Source organism: Cydia splendana, chromosome 15 (assembly GCF_910591565.1).
Source record: "Cydia splendana chromosome 15, ilCydSple1.2, whole genome shotgun sequence".
Lineage (NCBI taxonomy): Eukaryota > Metazoa > Arthropoda > Insecta > Lepidoptera > Tortricidae > Cydia > Cydia splendana.
Genome location: NC_085974.1, coordinates 4,953,234 through 4,969,500, shown reverse-complemented (window position 1 = coordinate 4,969,500; position 16,267 = coordinate 4,953,234). Strand labels below are relative to the sequence as shown.

Below are 16,267 nucleotides of genomic sequence, written 5' to 3'. Positions count from 1 at the left end.
TAAGTACTTCGCCGGAATACGGAGGTTACAATTTTATACCTATACATGTCAAAAGCAACCCTTAACCCCTGGAGTAGGTATATGAAACTCACAAACCCCTGAGACTTACAGGTTCTCGACATTATCTATGGCTGGGACTCGATGCAAGGGTTAAATGTGATAATTTCTCACGAATTAGAACGATATTCAACGTGAATACTTAGGCAAATACTCTTGTCTGTTGCAAGCTTACAAAAGTATGGCAGCTTCCGTTCCTTCTTGGTGAAAGAAGTCAAATGGAACCCCTCCTCTCAAGAGTAGTGGTAGTAGTGGTGCTGATGCTGATTTAAGTCAAGTCAAGATCTGGTCCGGAAGAATCAGGTTGTCTCATTTACTAACACGCCGATTTATTCTACAAATATCGGTATTGCTAACCTTTGGCCTGTCTCCGATCGCTATCGCGATAGGTAAAAGGATGTTGCCATCAGTGCCATCACATTTAAATAATAACAATAAGACGTGGAAGTAGTAACGTTTTATTTTTATAGATTCTTTTAACGTAATCTGCTCGTGCTGCAGTAGTACGTATGCGTCTATATCCGGTGATGCACACCTAAATGTAAATGAGCGAACGTGGCACCAATATAGCACATAATAATATTCATAATCGTGTAATGGGACGATTAGTATGCAAAGCCAGGTCTAAGCGCCTGTCAACATGGGCGTTTACACCAAAGGTACGGTTCCGTACCAAATGGAGAAAATGAGCGAAACTGTCGAACAGCTGGAGAGATACGCCTCTTAATCTAACGCAGTGGTACCCAAACTTTTTTTTCAATTACGGCCCGGGTAATATATCCTTCCAATACCTTCTTCTTCTTCACGTTATCCCGGCATTTTGCCACAGTTCATGGGAGCCTGGTGTCCGCTTGACAACGAATCCCAAGAATTGACGTAGGCACTAGTTTTTACGAAAGCGACTGCCATCTGATCTGACCTTCCAACCCAGAGGGGAAACTAGGTCTTATTGAGATTATTCCGGTTTCCTCACGATGTTTTCCTTCACCGAAAAGCTACTGGTAAATATCAAATGATATTTCGTACATAAGTTCCGAAAAACTCATTGGTACGAGCCGGGGTTTAAACCCGCGACCTTCGGATTGAAAGTCGCAGACTCACCGCTAGGCCACCAGCGCTCCGAGCTTGAATACGTATGCTTCAAAAATATACAAGTTCTTTGCTGATATCGATTAGGAAAGGAATGCAAATGCAACAAATTGAATATCGTTGGGGTTATGACGTGTCTGTAGGGGTAGGGGTAGTCCCCTTCCAGTATATGAGTTGGTGATGTTTGTATTTTAATTTCTATTTCTTGAATAATAAATTTATTTTATTGTAGGTGGGTATATGCTTTGTTTCTTGATGATTAATGATAAAACAAATCTTGTGGGTTTTACCGAGCGAAGGCTTGTTGTGGTGTTTATAAAACACACATTTACTGTCTAGAGTTCAGTATTCAAAGGCCACCATCAGGTTGCTATGGTCAATGGATATAGCCTCGTAAGACCCAGGGCAATTTTGGTGCTTTTGAATTTGGAACTTTCTTTTATTTCTATATGAGTTCAAAACTCGAATTTATATTGTACTTGTATAAGTACACGGGGACTTACGAGGATAGACTATAATACCTACGTAATATTAATAATACGAGCATAAAATGACTAAACTGATTTTGCCTTATAAAGGAGGTGCACAAATGTAAATGCTTTTAGACTTCGAGCAACACGGAAGGGAGGCGGCATTCGCACTATTTCCCCTCTGCCGAGGTACAAGATTAGCGCGTCAATCTAATCTAGCGCGGGTAATAAAACTAGTTGCACTTGGATTTTTCACTAGACCGAGTCCAGACGCGCGCGTGAACACTGCTGCACAAAAATGCCTGTTTGCTCGGTTTTTTGTTATAAAAAGAGGTCGGGGACATCAAATTTACAAAAAGAAAGTGTTACATTTCACATGTAATATTTTTTTTTACATATCATACGTTTAATTACATTCAAACACAATTATTATATTTTAGTCTCATGTAATTGTTGGATTTATCGATTTTGCTCGCTCAGTACAAATTGCGGATCGGTCGAGCGACAAATCCGACTTCTCATCTCTCAGAATACAATAACATACTTCAACGAAAATGTGTTGTGACACTTGTCACTCGTCCGTACACAAAAAGAGATCGAGGTTTGCAAGATTTGTCTTTAACGTGTGTCATTTTCTATGTATTTGTGTCGTCATTACAGATTGGATTTTGTATGTAAGTGTGTGAGAAGTGCGACTGTGTGCACCTTTCCCCCCGCGAAAAATGGCAGAAAGATTTGTACGGTGAGATATCGCTTGGGCCCCTCCCTTCCGATGTGTCGTAAGCCGGTGTTGCTCGAAGCTTTTAGAGTGCGTTTTCAGATGTTTTTGAGCACCTCAGCCCCTCTAATATATCTGACGTGCCTGTACAAAATTACAAAATTAACTGTACCTGACTGTTGTAACACTTGTAAGGGGTTGTGCACAAATCACGCGAGGTGTTTTCGGCTACTTTTTGACCCCCCCTCCCCCTTGGTGATATATGGTGAGGTTTTTGGCTACCCCCTTCCCCCACCCAACCTCACGTGTATTTTTTTGATTTTTTTTCATTCGACCTGATTTTAAGGTAAATAGTATTGTAAACAGAAAATCGTGTTTATTTTTCGTTTTCGTTAAATAGACTCGCTATTTTGAAGTGCAGAGTGAAGATTTATGTTTAACGAAACCGGGAAAAAGTATCTACTCATGTGTTAGGTTTTTTTTTCTTAGTTTCGTTCACTGTAGAAAAATACACGTGAGGTTTCCTTATACCCCCCTCCCCCAACGTGATCTATCGTGATTTTTTCGTGACCCCCCCTCCCCCTGTCGAACCTCGCGTGATTTGTGCACAAGCCCTAACGGTTCATCTACCTTGAAAATTATTGATTGGGAAACTATTTGATAAAGTTTGGCCACAAATTGGATCTGGATTTTAGTAGAGATGTAGTAGATAATTCTAAAACTAGCCAATAAATTATATTGTCATAAATAATAATTATATATAAGTCAGATACGTGGGGCACTGAAAGTTTCTGTATTCTGATATATGAGACAACTTATTTTTTCTAAGTGGCCATTCCAGGAATTTTCAGGATACCCTAAGTATTATTTAACAGTGATAACCTGATAATATACTGAAATTTGGGTTTATGTCTGTACTTATAGTATGAATTATCTCAGGTGATTTTTTCGGGCTTGGACCCTAATCTGTTAAACAAAAGGTATTGTTTCCTTTATGCAGTGTTTACACTACTTACTGCTAATAGCCCCGACATAAGTAACGGGAACAAGCCCGTTTAAAAAGCAAACTTACTATTCTATTTATATGGTTCAAATTCATGAAACAGCCCATAACGGAGATAACATGTTTTGTTATCTCCAAAAATAAGACCACCATGATTGTTCTCTGAACGAGCTGTCACATGAATTTGAACCTTAATACTATAACGATAGTTGCTTTTTAAACGACATGGTTGCTTTGGCACGTGCCGAAGAGCGCTCTTAAAAGAAACAAAGGCTTTTGTTTAACGGATTAGCACCCAAACCCGAAAAAATCATCTGAGATAATTTATACTATAATCAATCTAAGTGTTTTTTTAAGGCAGCAATCACAATATACAAGTATTTCTTTATTTACATCTTCCTCTAAAATGCATGGGTAACATACATGAATGGTTACAAAACAGTGTACTTATGAGCTTTCGGGTCAAATGATAATTTATGCATGTCTGTAATCTGTAATAAGACTAATAAGATGAGTTTTTGATTAAGTGATATATTACATAATGCATAACAAGTGTGAAATTTAAATGAGAGAAAAAGTGACAACTATTAGAATCAGATTAAATTTGCAAATCTAAATTTTATGTAAGATGCAACTTTCATTTATATTTACATATTAAAAAGTGTGTCACTAATAGTATTTAAACAATGAACATTTAAAAGAGTTAATACTAGGGATGTACCGACTAGTCGCCGACTAGTCGGGAAAGCCGACTATCCGGCCACATTTGTAGTCGGCGATTAGTCGGCAAAAATGGCCGATTAGTCGGCACTTTATTAGTGAAAGAAAAACAGAAAAAAAAGAAATCAACAGTCAATATTTACCATATGTTTTATGTTTATTTTACTAAAATACCTATTCAGGGTGCAAACGAAAACTTTTGTTCATATAATGGACCGTTTGATCGTTATCGTATGTTGGTGGGCTGGTGTTTTTCTCTACAGATCGATCTCAACTGATTCTCGTGTAATTTCATGTGCAAGTTCGATAGTTATATTTTTTATTATTATTCAGTATTTGTCTTTTTTTTTTTATGGTGGAGACATGAGGAACTATTAATGTTAATGCGAAATTTAGAGACTTAGTCAGGGCAAGTTGCTCGTAAAGACTCTGACCACAGGGGATAAGTTCTTAACTGGCGACTACGTACGGGAAAGAGAGCCTTGGAAATACCTCCTACAAGCTGTACTGACGGTCTGCTCAGGATCGTAAAATAAAAGAACTAAAGACAGAAATTGAACGAGGATTCTTGTGATAGGTCTTTGAACCTGTAGAGAACACCTTTTAGCCAAGCTAAATTATGATGAATAGCGCAACCAAAGGAGCAAAACTATTGTTTTTCACCTGAATTTATACGATACTAATGATCTGGCCGACTAGCCGACTAGTCGGCCGACTAATCGGCCATTCGAGCGCCGATTAGTCGGCTAGTCGGCCAAATCAATAGTCGGTACATCACTAGTTAATACTTCAAAATCACTACTACACTCCAGACCACTAGGCCAAAGGTATGGTGCAATCTTTTCGAGCGATGGTGCCATAACCTTCAGCCTACTCTTGAGTAGATGGTGTTAATATTAATATTTAACAAGTTAACATATATCAGTGAAAGAATAATGATCAAAGTCAAATGGTGTTCTAACAGTTTTAATCTTCTGTCAAAAGATGGCAGTAAATCACTGTAGCTACATAATTTACCATGACAGTAACTCTCTATTTCAAATTCTCTTTGACTGAGTAGCATTCTTTTATTCATTCTGTTACTAAAACATGCAAATGATCTAATATCCTGCAGTAAAATATTTAAGCATGAACTTAATAATTTTTAGTACAAACTTTTATTGCAGGCCGTACTTTACTGTACATTACATTAAGTTTATAATTATGTATTCTGTTTTCCATAACATTATGACCTTGAACTTTTGTAAAAATGTATTATAGCAGATGGATAAAGTGGCAAATCCACTCAACAGCAACTTCCTCTTGCATGATAAAGCAGGATATGATACATTGGTATAATCTTATACAAATTGAAACATTTTATTGTTGTCCTGCTAAACTATTTTTTATTTTTGATTTATTATGATTATTGATCTTTGATCAACTTATTTAGTAATTGCCGCCGAGTAATACATCAGTTTGTATGCCAATATAATTTCATCAAAACCAAAACAATATTATTACATTTTTAAATTTACGGCTCTGAAAGAGGTCTGCTTCAGTAATTTTCCAGTTGTTGCAGAAACTAAAAAATATTCGATATTAAACTGAATGTAGAAAGCTGAATAAATATATACTTTTTTTTCTGTTTTGTAATCAAAACAGCAAAAGAGTTGCTTAACCCACTATGTTAAGTAATAATAATAATTGTAATTTAGATGGAAAACAAGTAAGCAGATTAATTTCTGTATGTCACTGCCTGCCTGCTATATGGCCACATCTCAAAATTTAAAATTATTAAAATTAATAAAGTTAAGTTTCCTCTTAAACCAAATTTTAAGAGGAAACTTAACCAAGTGGCCATATTGCAGGCACAAAACGGTGTGTTCTAATACTTCTAATGAAAATATACTAATGATACTAAGGAATACTAATACAATATTAAGTGATATCATAGGACACATAATAATAGTGTGATGTTAAGTAGTCTATTGACACTTGCCTAATGAGATTTTTAGAATTATTGGCTTTTGTAATATAAACAAGGAGCCCTCCCAGGGTCTGCTTACCTGGTAAGTTAGCAACATAATATTGGTCAAATAAATTATATCCACTTCGACACAATCCAATGGAACTTTAGAATCTAATGTGCATTTATTTTGTTATTGTTTACGTTAAACTACGCAGAAACAATTGACACAGAAACAATTCTCTGAATTGTATACAGTGCTAAAATTACTATTATAGACATACACTAAGAATAATAAGTGTGCCATACTCGCAATTCACGATCTTATACTAAATGACTTGAAGATAAAGAATGACTAAATTAATGAATACATCGTCTAAAGGCGTGGTGACAATTTAGCGATGATAAACCTACACACATCATAACGCCCATTTTGCCGAGAACTTAATTCGCTCAATAATAAAGGCTACGGCCACGTAACAGGACCGTTCAGTATCCGTGATTAAAGAATATCCGTACCAGCCGAATCAAGTAACTAAGCCGAAGATGCAAAAATATCTTATAAGGCTTGGAATATTGAAGGAAGTACTCACCCTTCACACTCGAGGAAGTCAATAATTACTTGGCGCAATTTGCGCAAAAGTCTCTCGCGCTCCAAGTATCCACCGCCAAACAAACACAAAACACAATGATCTAAACACTTTTTGTATAAATGCCAGCTATTTCAACAATTTTTTACGCTAAAACCGCCGCCTAGCCGTGCCACAAAACGAAAATGGCAGCGTCGAATTAAAAAAAAATTATGTAGTTCCAAAACCTGCCACCGGCGCAGCTGACATTGCCGACATGGCTGACATTTTAAAAAATCCAAAAAAAGCACTTGCGGGTTTTAATTTACATTTTGATTTTAAACAAATATTTTTAAGTCATTTGAATTATGTAAATTAGAGTTACACGACGAAGACCACACTACACAACATCAGATGGTCTAATATTTTGCCTTTCTCTCAATGACATGTGCAATCCCCTCTCTTATACAAAACTTTTTTGTTTTGAGCTGCCCTTAAGGTTTATTTTAACTAAAATAAACTATTTACTTACTGGTCTACTTTGCAAGGAGTGGGTAAAAGTAAATATAAAATCTACTTTATGTTTTCTTTTATAAATTGGGCTTATTAGGATTACATATTATAATACATCTGATACATTGAAATTTTGCATTAGAACTATAGCTGTTCAATAGATTCGTTTTTGCATAATATGTACTTTCTTTTGCAAATATGTTTAAATATATTATATTGCTTGGAAACTCTAAATGAAAAAGTGAAAAATGAAAGTAATCGTTGAAAATTGTAAAAAATAGAAAAATATAGTTGTTAACTGTCAACATACAAATGGAACTGAATGGACCGGATCGGACGAACGTTCATAAACTTTACAAATCTACCCCGGAGTACAATATCATATGTGACGTCCCACGGTCAAAGGTACCTTATGGCGGGTATGGAGTTATGCATACCCCAGTAATCTACAATAAATAACCTATCGATAACACAAAAGATCAACCTTCTAGGTTGCGTAGTTACAGAGATATGATTTTTTGAAAATAATGTTGTGAAATGAGCAACTTTACGATAGAGAAGTTTTAAGTTTAGCCGCCTAAAAAACTATGTTCCTGAAGTAAGTTACATAGTTGACTACAAATAATAATGCCTTATATATCTGAGATTAAAAAAATATTGCGACTTGTTCTGTAATGCAAATAGAAACTTTTGATATCGACTGATTTATGTGTATACTAACCAATCTCTTGAAAATAAAGTTTTATTTCATTTTCACGATTGATTGCAATGAGCTCTCAAGATTTAAATTTTATCTATTAGAAAACGACACTGACAGACAGTTTAAGCAAAAAACAATACCGATTTAGAGGTGAAAATGTATTTTCTGACTTTTTCATATAAAATCACAAAATTGAATATTTTTACTTTTAATGTGACACACAATCAATTTTTCTGAGCACATATGAAAGAAATTCTGTCATTCAAATGAAATAAATCCTAAAACCCCAACTAAATACTATATTTAACCCCTTATGCCACTTTAAACTTACATAACAATAACAGTATTTGCTCCATACATTTACGAAAAGGTACCTTATGGAAATAAATCTAATAATACATCACTACAAAATATCAATCATATTATAGTTTATCTTTTATGAATAGAAAATATTAATTTACATTAAACTGCCCCCAATTTAATTAGTTCTTCGTCATAATAATCTTAAAAAAGACCAATAATTTGTATGTAATGAAAAGGTACCTTGTGGTCAAGTTACATGATGAGGCATGATGATGATGGAACAGTTAGGATAAACTAATAATATTTTGGGGTTAAGATGGTATAAATCGTCTATTTCTTATCAATAATATATTTCGGTTGCTATTGAAGATAAGCGGCATTGAGGTTCAATGACCTCAGATATTCCATAAGGTAATGCGTCGGGTATTGGCATTTTTCAGCAAACCAATGGCTGATTTACTGCATGCGACCAAACCAAATGAAGATTATTCTAGTTAAGAAAGACTTGACGAGAGTAACTTTGGTATAATAGCAGTCTACTTGGATTTGTGATGTCGGTCTATGTACGGTTATAATATTTGCGAGGCGCCCCAACCAGAACTGAAATTATCAAATTAGTTTTGCAGAATGCTAATACAGTTCTCTACCAAACTTCTTTTCCCGTATTGACTAGTTTTTTTGGGAATTTTCAATCTTTTTTCCATAAGGTACCTTTTCTACTAAACTCTGAGACGACATTACTAGGCTTATAACTAACTTATAACAAAAATAAAAACAGGTAAACAAACGTTACGCATTAAGGTTTCAGATCACACAATAAAAAAAAATTGAGCATTTTTTCACCTCTTTACAAAACATTTAATATCTCCGAAACTAGAAACCCTCATAAGGTACCTTTTCCCGTGGAACGTCACATATGGTGATTTCTGTTATCATAACTAATACTTCGTACCCTTACATGATTTAATTATGGTATTAATTAGTAAACTTGAAATAAGAAATTAGTGTTTTGATAAAATGTGAAATATTTAGAATGGTTGCTACCATTTGAAGTAATCGAGTTCTAGTATTTGTGCGGTCGGGTGAATGACGTTTTACGTTCCTACGTTTGATTGACGATATTGACGATTGACCGACCGACATGTTGTGTTGTTGTTCTGTATTGCGATCTATCTAGTAGATTTTTTATCAAACTGGTTTTCTCGGATTACTTTAAAGATAATGAATACATCCACTAGTTCCTCTACTTCCAAGGCCAATAAGAAAAACACGGTCGAAAATATGGACGAAGATACCATGGATATTACGGTAATATGTTCTGACTGTCGGGTAATCCCAAGATGAATCATATCATAATAAATATATCCTTATGCAATAAGTTTATTAAACGTTTGTGTTATCCAGCAGGAGGATGCCGATGTTGTTTGCTGGCGTAACCGAACCTGTCAGACCCGGAACGCGAGATGGCTGTCCCTTGACAAAATCTACGAAAAATTGAACCGTCCAAACTTTTACGAGGTCGGTAATACATATATCAACGACGTGCTTGAATATACGTTCACGGTAAAAGTGGAAAATGTCGGCACAATATTCCTACTGCATTTATTTGTTGGTAATACCCATGAAGGGTCATTCAAAATCAAAGTTAATGAAGGCAATGACTTGAAACTGGACCGAAAAAATGGCAAGGCATTTCTTTCATCAATCTCCAAAGAACACAGGTTTGACAATTCACCAGAAGGATCCGTGAACTATGTAACCACTTACAGTTTCTCAGAGCAAGATGTTGAATTGCTTACAGATAAGAGATTGTACATTGCAATGTCTTACTTAGAAGGGAAAGGGATCAATCAAGAAATAATTGATGATGTGAAAGCTAGTCACGATTTTGGAGCACTCCTCTCAGAATCAATTGGCTGTGATTTTACAATAACATCATTGGATGGAGAAACATTTAAAGTTCACAAAGCAATGTTAGTGGCGCATAGTGAAGTATTCAAAGCTATGCTGAAAGAGGATACAGCCGAAAGTCAGAACAACTTTGTAACTTTAGATGTAACAAAGGAGGACCTGCAATGCATCTTAGAATTTATCTACACAGGCACTGTGTCAGATTTGGAGAATAGCAATTGGTTTAATTTGCTGATGTACGCAGACAAATATGATCTTAAAGGTCTGCGAGAATTATCTGAGCATGCTTTAGCTCAACAACTGACTGTAGATAATGTCTTAGAGGTACTCATTGTTGCGGATATGTCTAACTCTGAAGATTTGAAAATGGCAGCACTAAAGTTCATCAAGAAGAATCCATCTGCACTTCAAACTAGCACTTTCAAAGAGATTAAAAATGTGAGTTTGATGGGGGAGCTCTGTAAGGCGTGTGCCTTTGCAGTGAACTGAATTTATTTGTAACCATGTTAATATTTTTTAAGCTGTGATTATTATAGTGTAAGCAACATTAATATAGTTTGATAAGTTATCTTTTCAGCAGTGTGATGTATACCTACTAAATTATAGTATTTGATTTACACTTGTATGTACCTGCACTTAATACTAATCAATGTGTAAATTGGGCCTTAAATAAAGTGTAAAAGGATATTCAGAATTACAATTATTCATGAAATAATTTAGGATGAGAAGGAAAATAATACCAGTATTATAGATTACTAATAATGTTATTTATCTGTTTTATGGTTTATACGTATAAATAACTGTACAAGTTGAATTTTTGAAAAAATTCTACCTACAAAATATTCATATAAATTACAAAAACTCATTACAGTCAGCGTTTTAGTTACGCACTCAAACAGCCTCAAAACACACGTCAAACTCAAACGTCAAAAGTAGCCTTGCCTTCGTTGGTTGGTTGATTACTTTTCAATTCGCTTCTCATTGCCTCGATTTCCGCGCCAGGTCAGACGTATTTAAAAAATAATATTGAACGATTTTAAAGTTCTCAAATAAATCTCCATTATTACAGCATAATGAGTAATATAAAAACTGTTATTGCTCCCGTAAATATCGCAGTGATTAAATATTGGGGAAAACGCGACGAGGAATTGATATTACCGTTAAATGATTCCGTTAGTGCTACTTTGGACACAAGTGTTATGTGTGCCAAAACATCTGTGTTTACCGGCCCACAACTTACCAGCGACGAGATATGGCTCAACGGCAAGAAGGAATCTTTTACAAATAAGCGGCTAGTAAATTGCCTCGAAGGAATAAAAGCTATAGCCGCTAAGGAGAAAAGTGTGGATGAAGAATTTCTAAAATGGAAAGTTCATGTGTGCTCTGTTAACAATTTCCCGACGGCGGCCGGCCTCGCATCCTCTGCAGCTGGGTATGCGTGCCTAGTAACTGCATTAGCAAAACTTTATAATGTGAAATCTGATGTTAGCTGCGTCGCAAGGTTGGGTTCTGGCAGTGCTTGTAGAAGTGTTTATGGCGGTTTTGTTCAGTGGCATGCAGGAACGGACCCCACTGGCAAAGATTCCATCGCAACTCAAATTGCAGAAGCCTCTCACTGGCCTGAAATGCGAGCTCTTATACTAGTGGTTGGTGACAGTGCAAAGAAAACTAGTTCAACAAAGGGCATGAAGATAACGGCTGAAACCTCTGAACTTCTCAAACACCGGATTGACTATTGTGTGCCACAGAGAACCACCAGTATTATTCAGGCTATAAAGGAAAAGAACTTTCCAAAGTTTGCTGAAATATCTATGAAAGATAGTAACCAATTTCATGCAGTCTGTCTGGACTCTTACCCACCTTTTGTATACATGACGGAAGTGTCCCACAAGATAGTTGAAGTGATTCACAAGTATAATGAGGTCTGTGGTGAAGTGAAAGTTGCTTATACTTTTGATGCAGGCCCAAATGCTTGTTTGTACCTCCTAGAGGAACAGGTGCCAAAAATAATTTCTCTTATAAAATATGTTTTTCCTTCTTCATCACCAGATAATTTTGTAACTGGTCTCAATTCTAAACAGCATGAGCTAAGTCAAGATTTTCTGAATAAGTTTGGATTGGAACCAGAATCTGTGGATTTGTTAAAATATATTATTCATACTAAAGTTGGAGAGGGGCCAGCAGAAGTTACTGATGGCTCACATTTGTTAGATCAAAATGGTCTTCCTCTCTAAATGTTGGTGTGGCTAATGTGTGGGGTAGAAATAAGTGGATGAATGGGTATTTTATGAAATAAATTATATTAACTTCTAACTTAAGAATACACTAAAATTATATTTACAATTTTATATTGTGTAACTACAAATGAGTTTGAGAGAGCATATATTTGAAATGTTAAATATGATATTACATTACAATGGAATGGTTCAGAATAAATTACTATCTCAAAGCTACATCTTTTTTAGATAAGGATGATAATGAAAACAAATGTAGTCAGTCCTTTCATTTATTTTTAGACATTCATATTGGAATATAGAGGTATAAAATAAATGAAACCACTTTATCTGGCGGAGACTGACACCTGCCATACTCGGATGATGTTGTCAGAGTATCCAGCAAAGAGGGTTTGACCGTCGGTGGACCACGCGAGGGAGAGGCACTGGGGCGGGTCGGCCTTGGTGGGGTTGATCACATCAGGGCGGAGTTCCTCAACCATCTCCTTGCTTTCCAGATCCTAAACAAAAAAAACAGCCGAATTAGTTATGAAACATTCATACATAATAAATTATCTCAATATGTAAAATGGAATAAGTATTTACATTACTGACACTAGATACCAAACTTCTAACTGCAGTACAGATTAATAAAATCTTCAATTGGTCAAGTAGTTCTCAGAAGAAAAAAAATCTGAGGGACTTCAGACAACAATAAATGTAGTCATAATACATACCCAGATCTTGATGGAAGGTCCATAAGCAGCACAGAGCCAGTATCTGTTGGGCGAGAAGCAGAGGGCTGTGATGATGTCATTGTGGTCCAGGGTGTGCAAGTGCTTGCCATCATTCAGGTCCCAAAGCATGGCCTTCATGTCCTTGCCACCAGAGGCGCAGAGGGAACCATCAGGGGAGACGGTCACCGTGTTCAGGTAGCCAGAGTGGCCAAGATGGTTGATCTTCAGCTTGCAGTTGGTAAGGTGCCAGACCTAATAGACAAAAAGGAAATAAAATATTTATTTTTACCATTACTAGATTTCACTAAAGTGATGGTAAGTAATGGTATCTGATCTGTAGGTTCCTGACACAGATTATGCACAATAATTTTATTTGTACATCAATGTATTGCTGTCATATACATAATTGACAGATTAGAACACCTGAAGAAATTTAGATACCTATAAGACATGACTAAGTAGAAAATAGGCATTAGGTTATGGCTTAAATGAGTAAGTGTGTAATATTCCAGTTGAATTACCTTGACAGTGCGGTCCCATCCAGCAGACACAATGATGGGGTTAGCATGGTTCGGGGAGAAACGCACGCACGAAACCCAGTCGCTGTGGCCATCATCCTGGATTGTGTACTTGCACTCGGCGAGGGTGTTCCACAGCTTGATGGTCTTGTCTCGGGAGCCAGAGACAATCTGTCTGTTGTCAACGGAGAAAGCCACTGAGAGGACATCCTGTGATAAAAAAGTTAGGTTAGTTTCAGCTTGTATGAAAAAGACAATGTATATTGGAATGTGGCCTTACAAACTACTACTTACTGACAATGGATATCAGCGTAATAGCTTATAATTCTTCTGTCTCGCTAAGACACAAATGCGACGTCGAATCTTCTGCCTCGCATAGGCGCAAACTTTTGTCTTCTGCCGCGCATCGGCTCTTAACACTAAAACCTTTTAACACAACTGTTTTAACATTTTATCACACCTTAGTATGGTCTTCGAAACGACGGGTGGTCTTGCCGGCAGCAAGATCCCACAGGCGGAGGGTCTTGTCCCAAGATCCGGACAGGGCGTAGTTGCCGTCGCTCGAGAGCACGACGTCCGAGATGAAGTGGGAGTGACCGTACAGGCGCTTCTGTGGCAGACCGTAGTTGGTCTCATCTCTGGTCAGCTTCCATACGATGAGGGTCTTGTCTGAAAAGCAAATAAAGATTAATCGATTGTTAAGGTCGCACCATACGTTAGTTGTAGAGAAACTAACATCAGTCCCATATCCGCTTGCCGCTCAGGACTCGCGTGGCAAAGGTTTTTGTCATCATTTACGAAAGAAATATAAATGGATTCATCGAAATATTAGCTTTATACAGCAAATAAAATACATAGTCAACTTATATGTGCTAGGGTAAGATAGATGAACATGGATGTAGATATCAATTTAGGTTAAGTATATCACTATAAGTGATGAAAACCTTACCTCGAGAAGAAGACAGGATCATATCAGGGTATTTAGGGTTCGTCGCAATTTGCGTAACCCACCCATTGTGGCCAACGAGGTTGCCTCTATGCTTCAATGTTTCAGTCATTTTAATATTTTTTCACGGCTGAGCACCGGACAACGACACTCAGCAACGCTACCGAAAAGAAAAAGACATATTGCCACAGATTGTGCCAATAGGACTCGCCACAGATAATGTAAATAAATTTGATTGCTGCTTTATGGTTATGGCTTATGGTTGCTGCATAGAGGTACAATAACATAGAGATGACACGGGGGAGGGGCCAAACGACCGAACGAGATGCACTTATGGAAATTTCTGTAGGAGTAGCAGAGAAAGCGGTATTATTGTTTGTCCTTGTCATAGTCTCACTTTTTGTTTGTTCCCCACCAAAATTTTAGTATGGTTTATGGTGGGCAACAAATAACCCGACCGAATTACGTAGATTGTTTTTGGTATGTTGTCAGGAATGTTAAAACGTGTTTTTAATATTGTCGCTTTGCGTATGTTTTGTCCCTCACGGAGGCACTCGTATAGCTCATCTATGTAATACTAGATCTATGGGTGGCTGGGATATGTTTTATTTTATTTTATATTTAGTTTTATTATTATAATATAAACATGGTCTTAGAACAGAATATTGAAATAAAAATATGCCAACTTTCTACCAGCTTTCAAATATATTTTTTGTAAATGTTTTAGTCGGTTTAGACTCTCGCACGAGCCACGAGACGAGCCGCGAGCCGCGCCACGAGACGCGAGTGTGAACGGTAAGCCCCCTCCAGACTATGCGCGTGAATCGCGGGCGAAGCCGCGAACGCGAGTGTGGAGTCGAGTTCGCTGTCTGCGAAAATCGACTCCACACTCGCGTTCGCGGCTTCGCGCCGCGATTCGCGCCCGAGTGTGGAGGAGGCTTTTGGCTCGTGACTCGTCTCGCGGCTCGGCTCGCGCTCGCCTGGCTCGCGTGGAGGAGCGGTTTTTTGGGCACGAGTCAAAGGGGCTCGCGCGGGACGCGCGCTTGCGTTCACACTCGCGTTCGACTTGTCATTCGATTATAAACCCTATGCCGTGCCGTTAGTGTTTAAAATATATTAGCTCGACGAGCTTACGAGCCATGAGACGAACCTCGAGACGGGCCACGCGGCGAGAGTGTAATCATTAGCTCGACGGGCTCATGCGCTCAAGGCCACTCGAGGCGAGCCACGAGACGCGCCGCGAGACGAGCCGCGAGCCGAGAGTCTAAACTGGCTATTTGGTTTGTCTATAACGATTAAAAAAAATAAAGCGTAAAAATATCCAACAGGAACCATAAATATACATTACTGTTTTTATGCAAATAAATAATGGAGGCAATAGTCGTTAATTAAAGTGAATATTAAAATTATAGCAAATATTAAGATAGCTTTTGTTTGATACATATTGCAGAAGATAAACATTGTTACAAGTTTTTTGAAGTCCTTAAGTAAATATTTCTTGGTAAATGTACTTTACAGTTTATTATTGGTAATTCATAATATACAACACGACCTATATAATGTTTTTACGTTTACTTAAAACTTAAAAGTATGTATATTAACTTGATAAAAAAATTACAATGACGCTTAATAATATAGATGGTCAAGCAAATCTTGACAGTAAAAAAAGGCGCGAAATTCAAATTTTCTATGAGACGATATCCCTTCGCGCCTACATTTTTCAAATTTGCCGCCTTTTTCTACTGACAAGATCTGCTTGACCAAGTATAGTATTAAAATTTGCACACCTTTTAACTTATACTAAGCTTTGCCGTTAGTATTGATTTGCAGATTATGCGTTGGTCGGATCGTT

At 37.1% G+C, this 16,267-nt stretch overlaps 4 protein-coding genes and 1 long non-coding RNA gene across 6 annotated transcripts in view; 3 read left to right on the top strand and 2 right to left on the bottom strand.

Moving 5' to 3' along the window:
• LOC134797523 (actin-binding protein WASF3) overlaps positions 1-6,837 on the bottom strand; it is a 39,653-nt gene extending 32,816 nt beyond the window's left edge. The window contains exon 1 of the mRNA XM_063769785.1: positions 6,599-6,837. The gene's annotated coding sequence lies outside the window, so the exon portion shown is untranslated. The remainder of the gene's footprint in view (positions 1-6,598) is intronic.
• Positions 1-16,267, top strand: part of LOC134797578 (uncharacterized) — a 407,161-nt gene that overhangs the window by 348,352 nt on the left and 42,542 nt on the right. The gene's annotated exons all lie outside the window — the stretch shown is intronic.
• LOC134797487 (speckle-type POZ protein-like) lies at positions 9,220-10,695 on the top strand. 2 transcript variants are annotated; one of them, XM_063769725.1, is made up of 2 exons: positions 9,220-9,398; positions 9,495-10,695. In XM_063769725.1, exons 1-2 carry the CDS (start codon positions 9,312-9,314, stop codon positions 10,488-10,490), a joined length of 1,083 nt encoding a protein of 360 aa, XP_063625795.1. In that variant the 5' UTR covers positions 9,220-9,311; the 3' UTR covers positions 10,491-10,695. The 2 variants fall into 2 exon arrangements, with proteins under 2 accessions (XP_063625795.1, XP_063625796.1); XM_063769726.1 differs by having other exon boundaries at positions 9,221-9,398; positions 9,498-10,695.
• On the top strand, positions 10,814-12,450 carry LOC134797486 (diphosphomevalonate decarboxylase). The gene has a single exon (XM_063769724.1). The coding sequence runs from the start codon at positions 11,075-11,077 to the stop codon at positions 12,233-12,235; it is 1,161 nt and encodes a 386-aa protein (XP_063625794.1). The 5' UTR covers positions 10,814-11,074; the 3' UTR covers positions 12,236-12,450.
• Positions 12,494-14,597, bottom strand: LOC134797488 (small ribosomal subunit protein RACK1). The gene is made up of 5 exons (XM_063769727.1): positions 14,419-14,597; positions 13,930-14,138; positions 13,473-13,679; positions 12,952-13,203; positions 12,494-12,735 (listed from the first exon to the last, which is right to left on the bottom strand). Exons 1-5 carry the CDS (start codon positions 14,525-14,527, stop codon positions 12,562-12,564), a joined length of 951 nt encoding a protein of 316 aa, XP_063625797.1. The 5' UTR covers positions 14,528-14,597; the 3' UTR covers positions 12,494-12,561.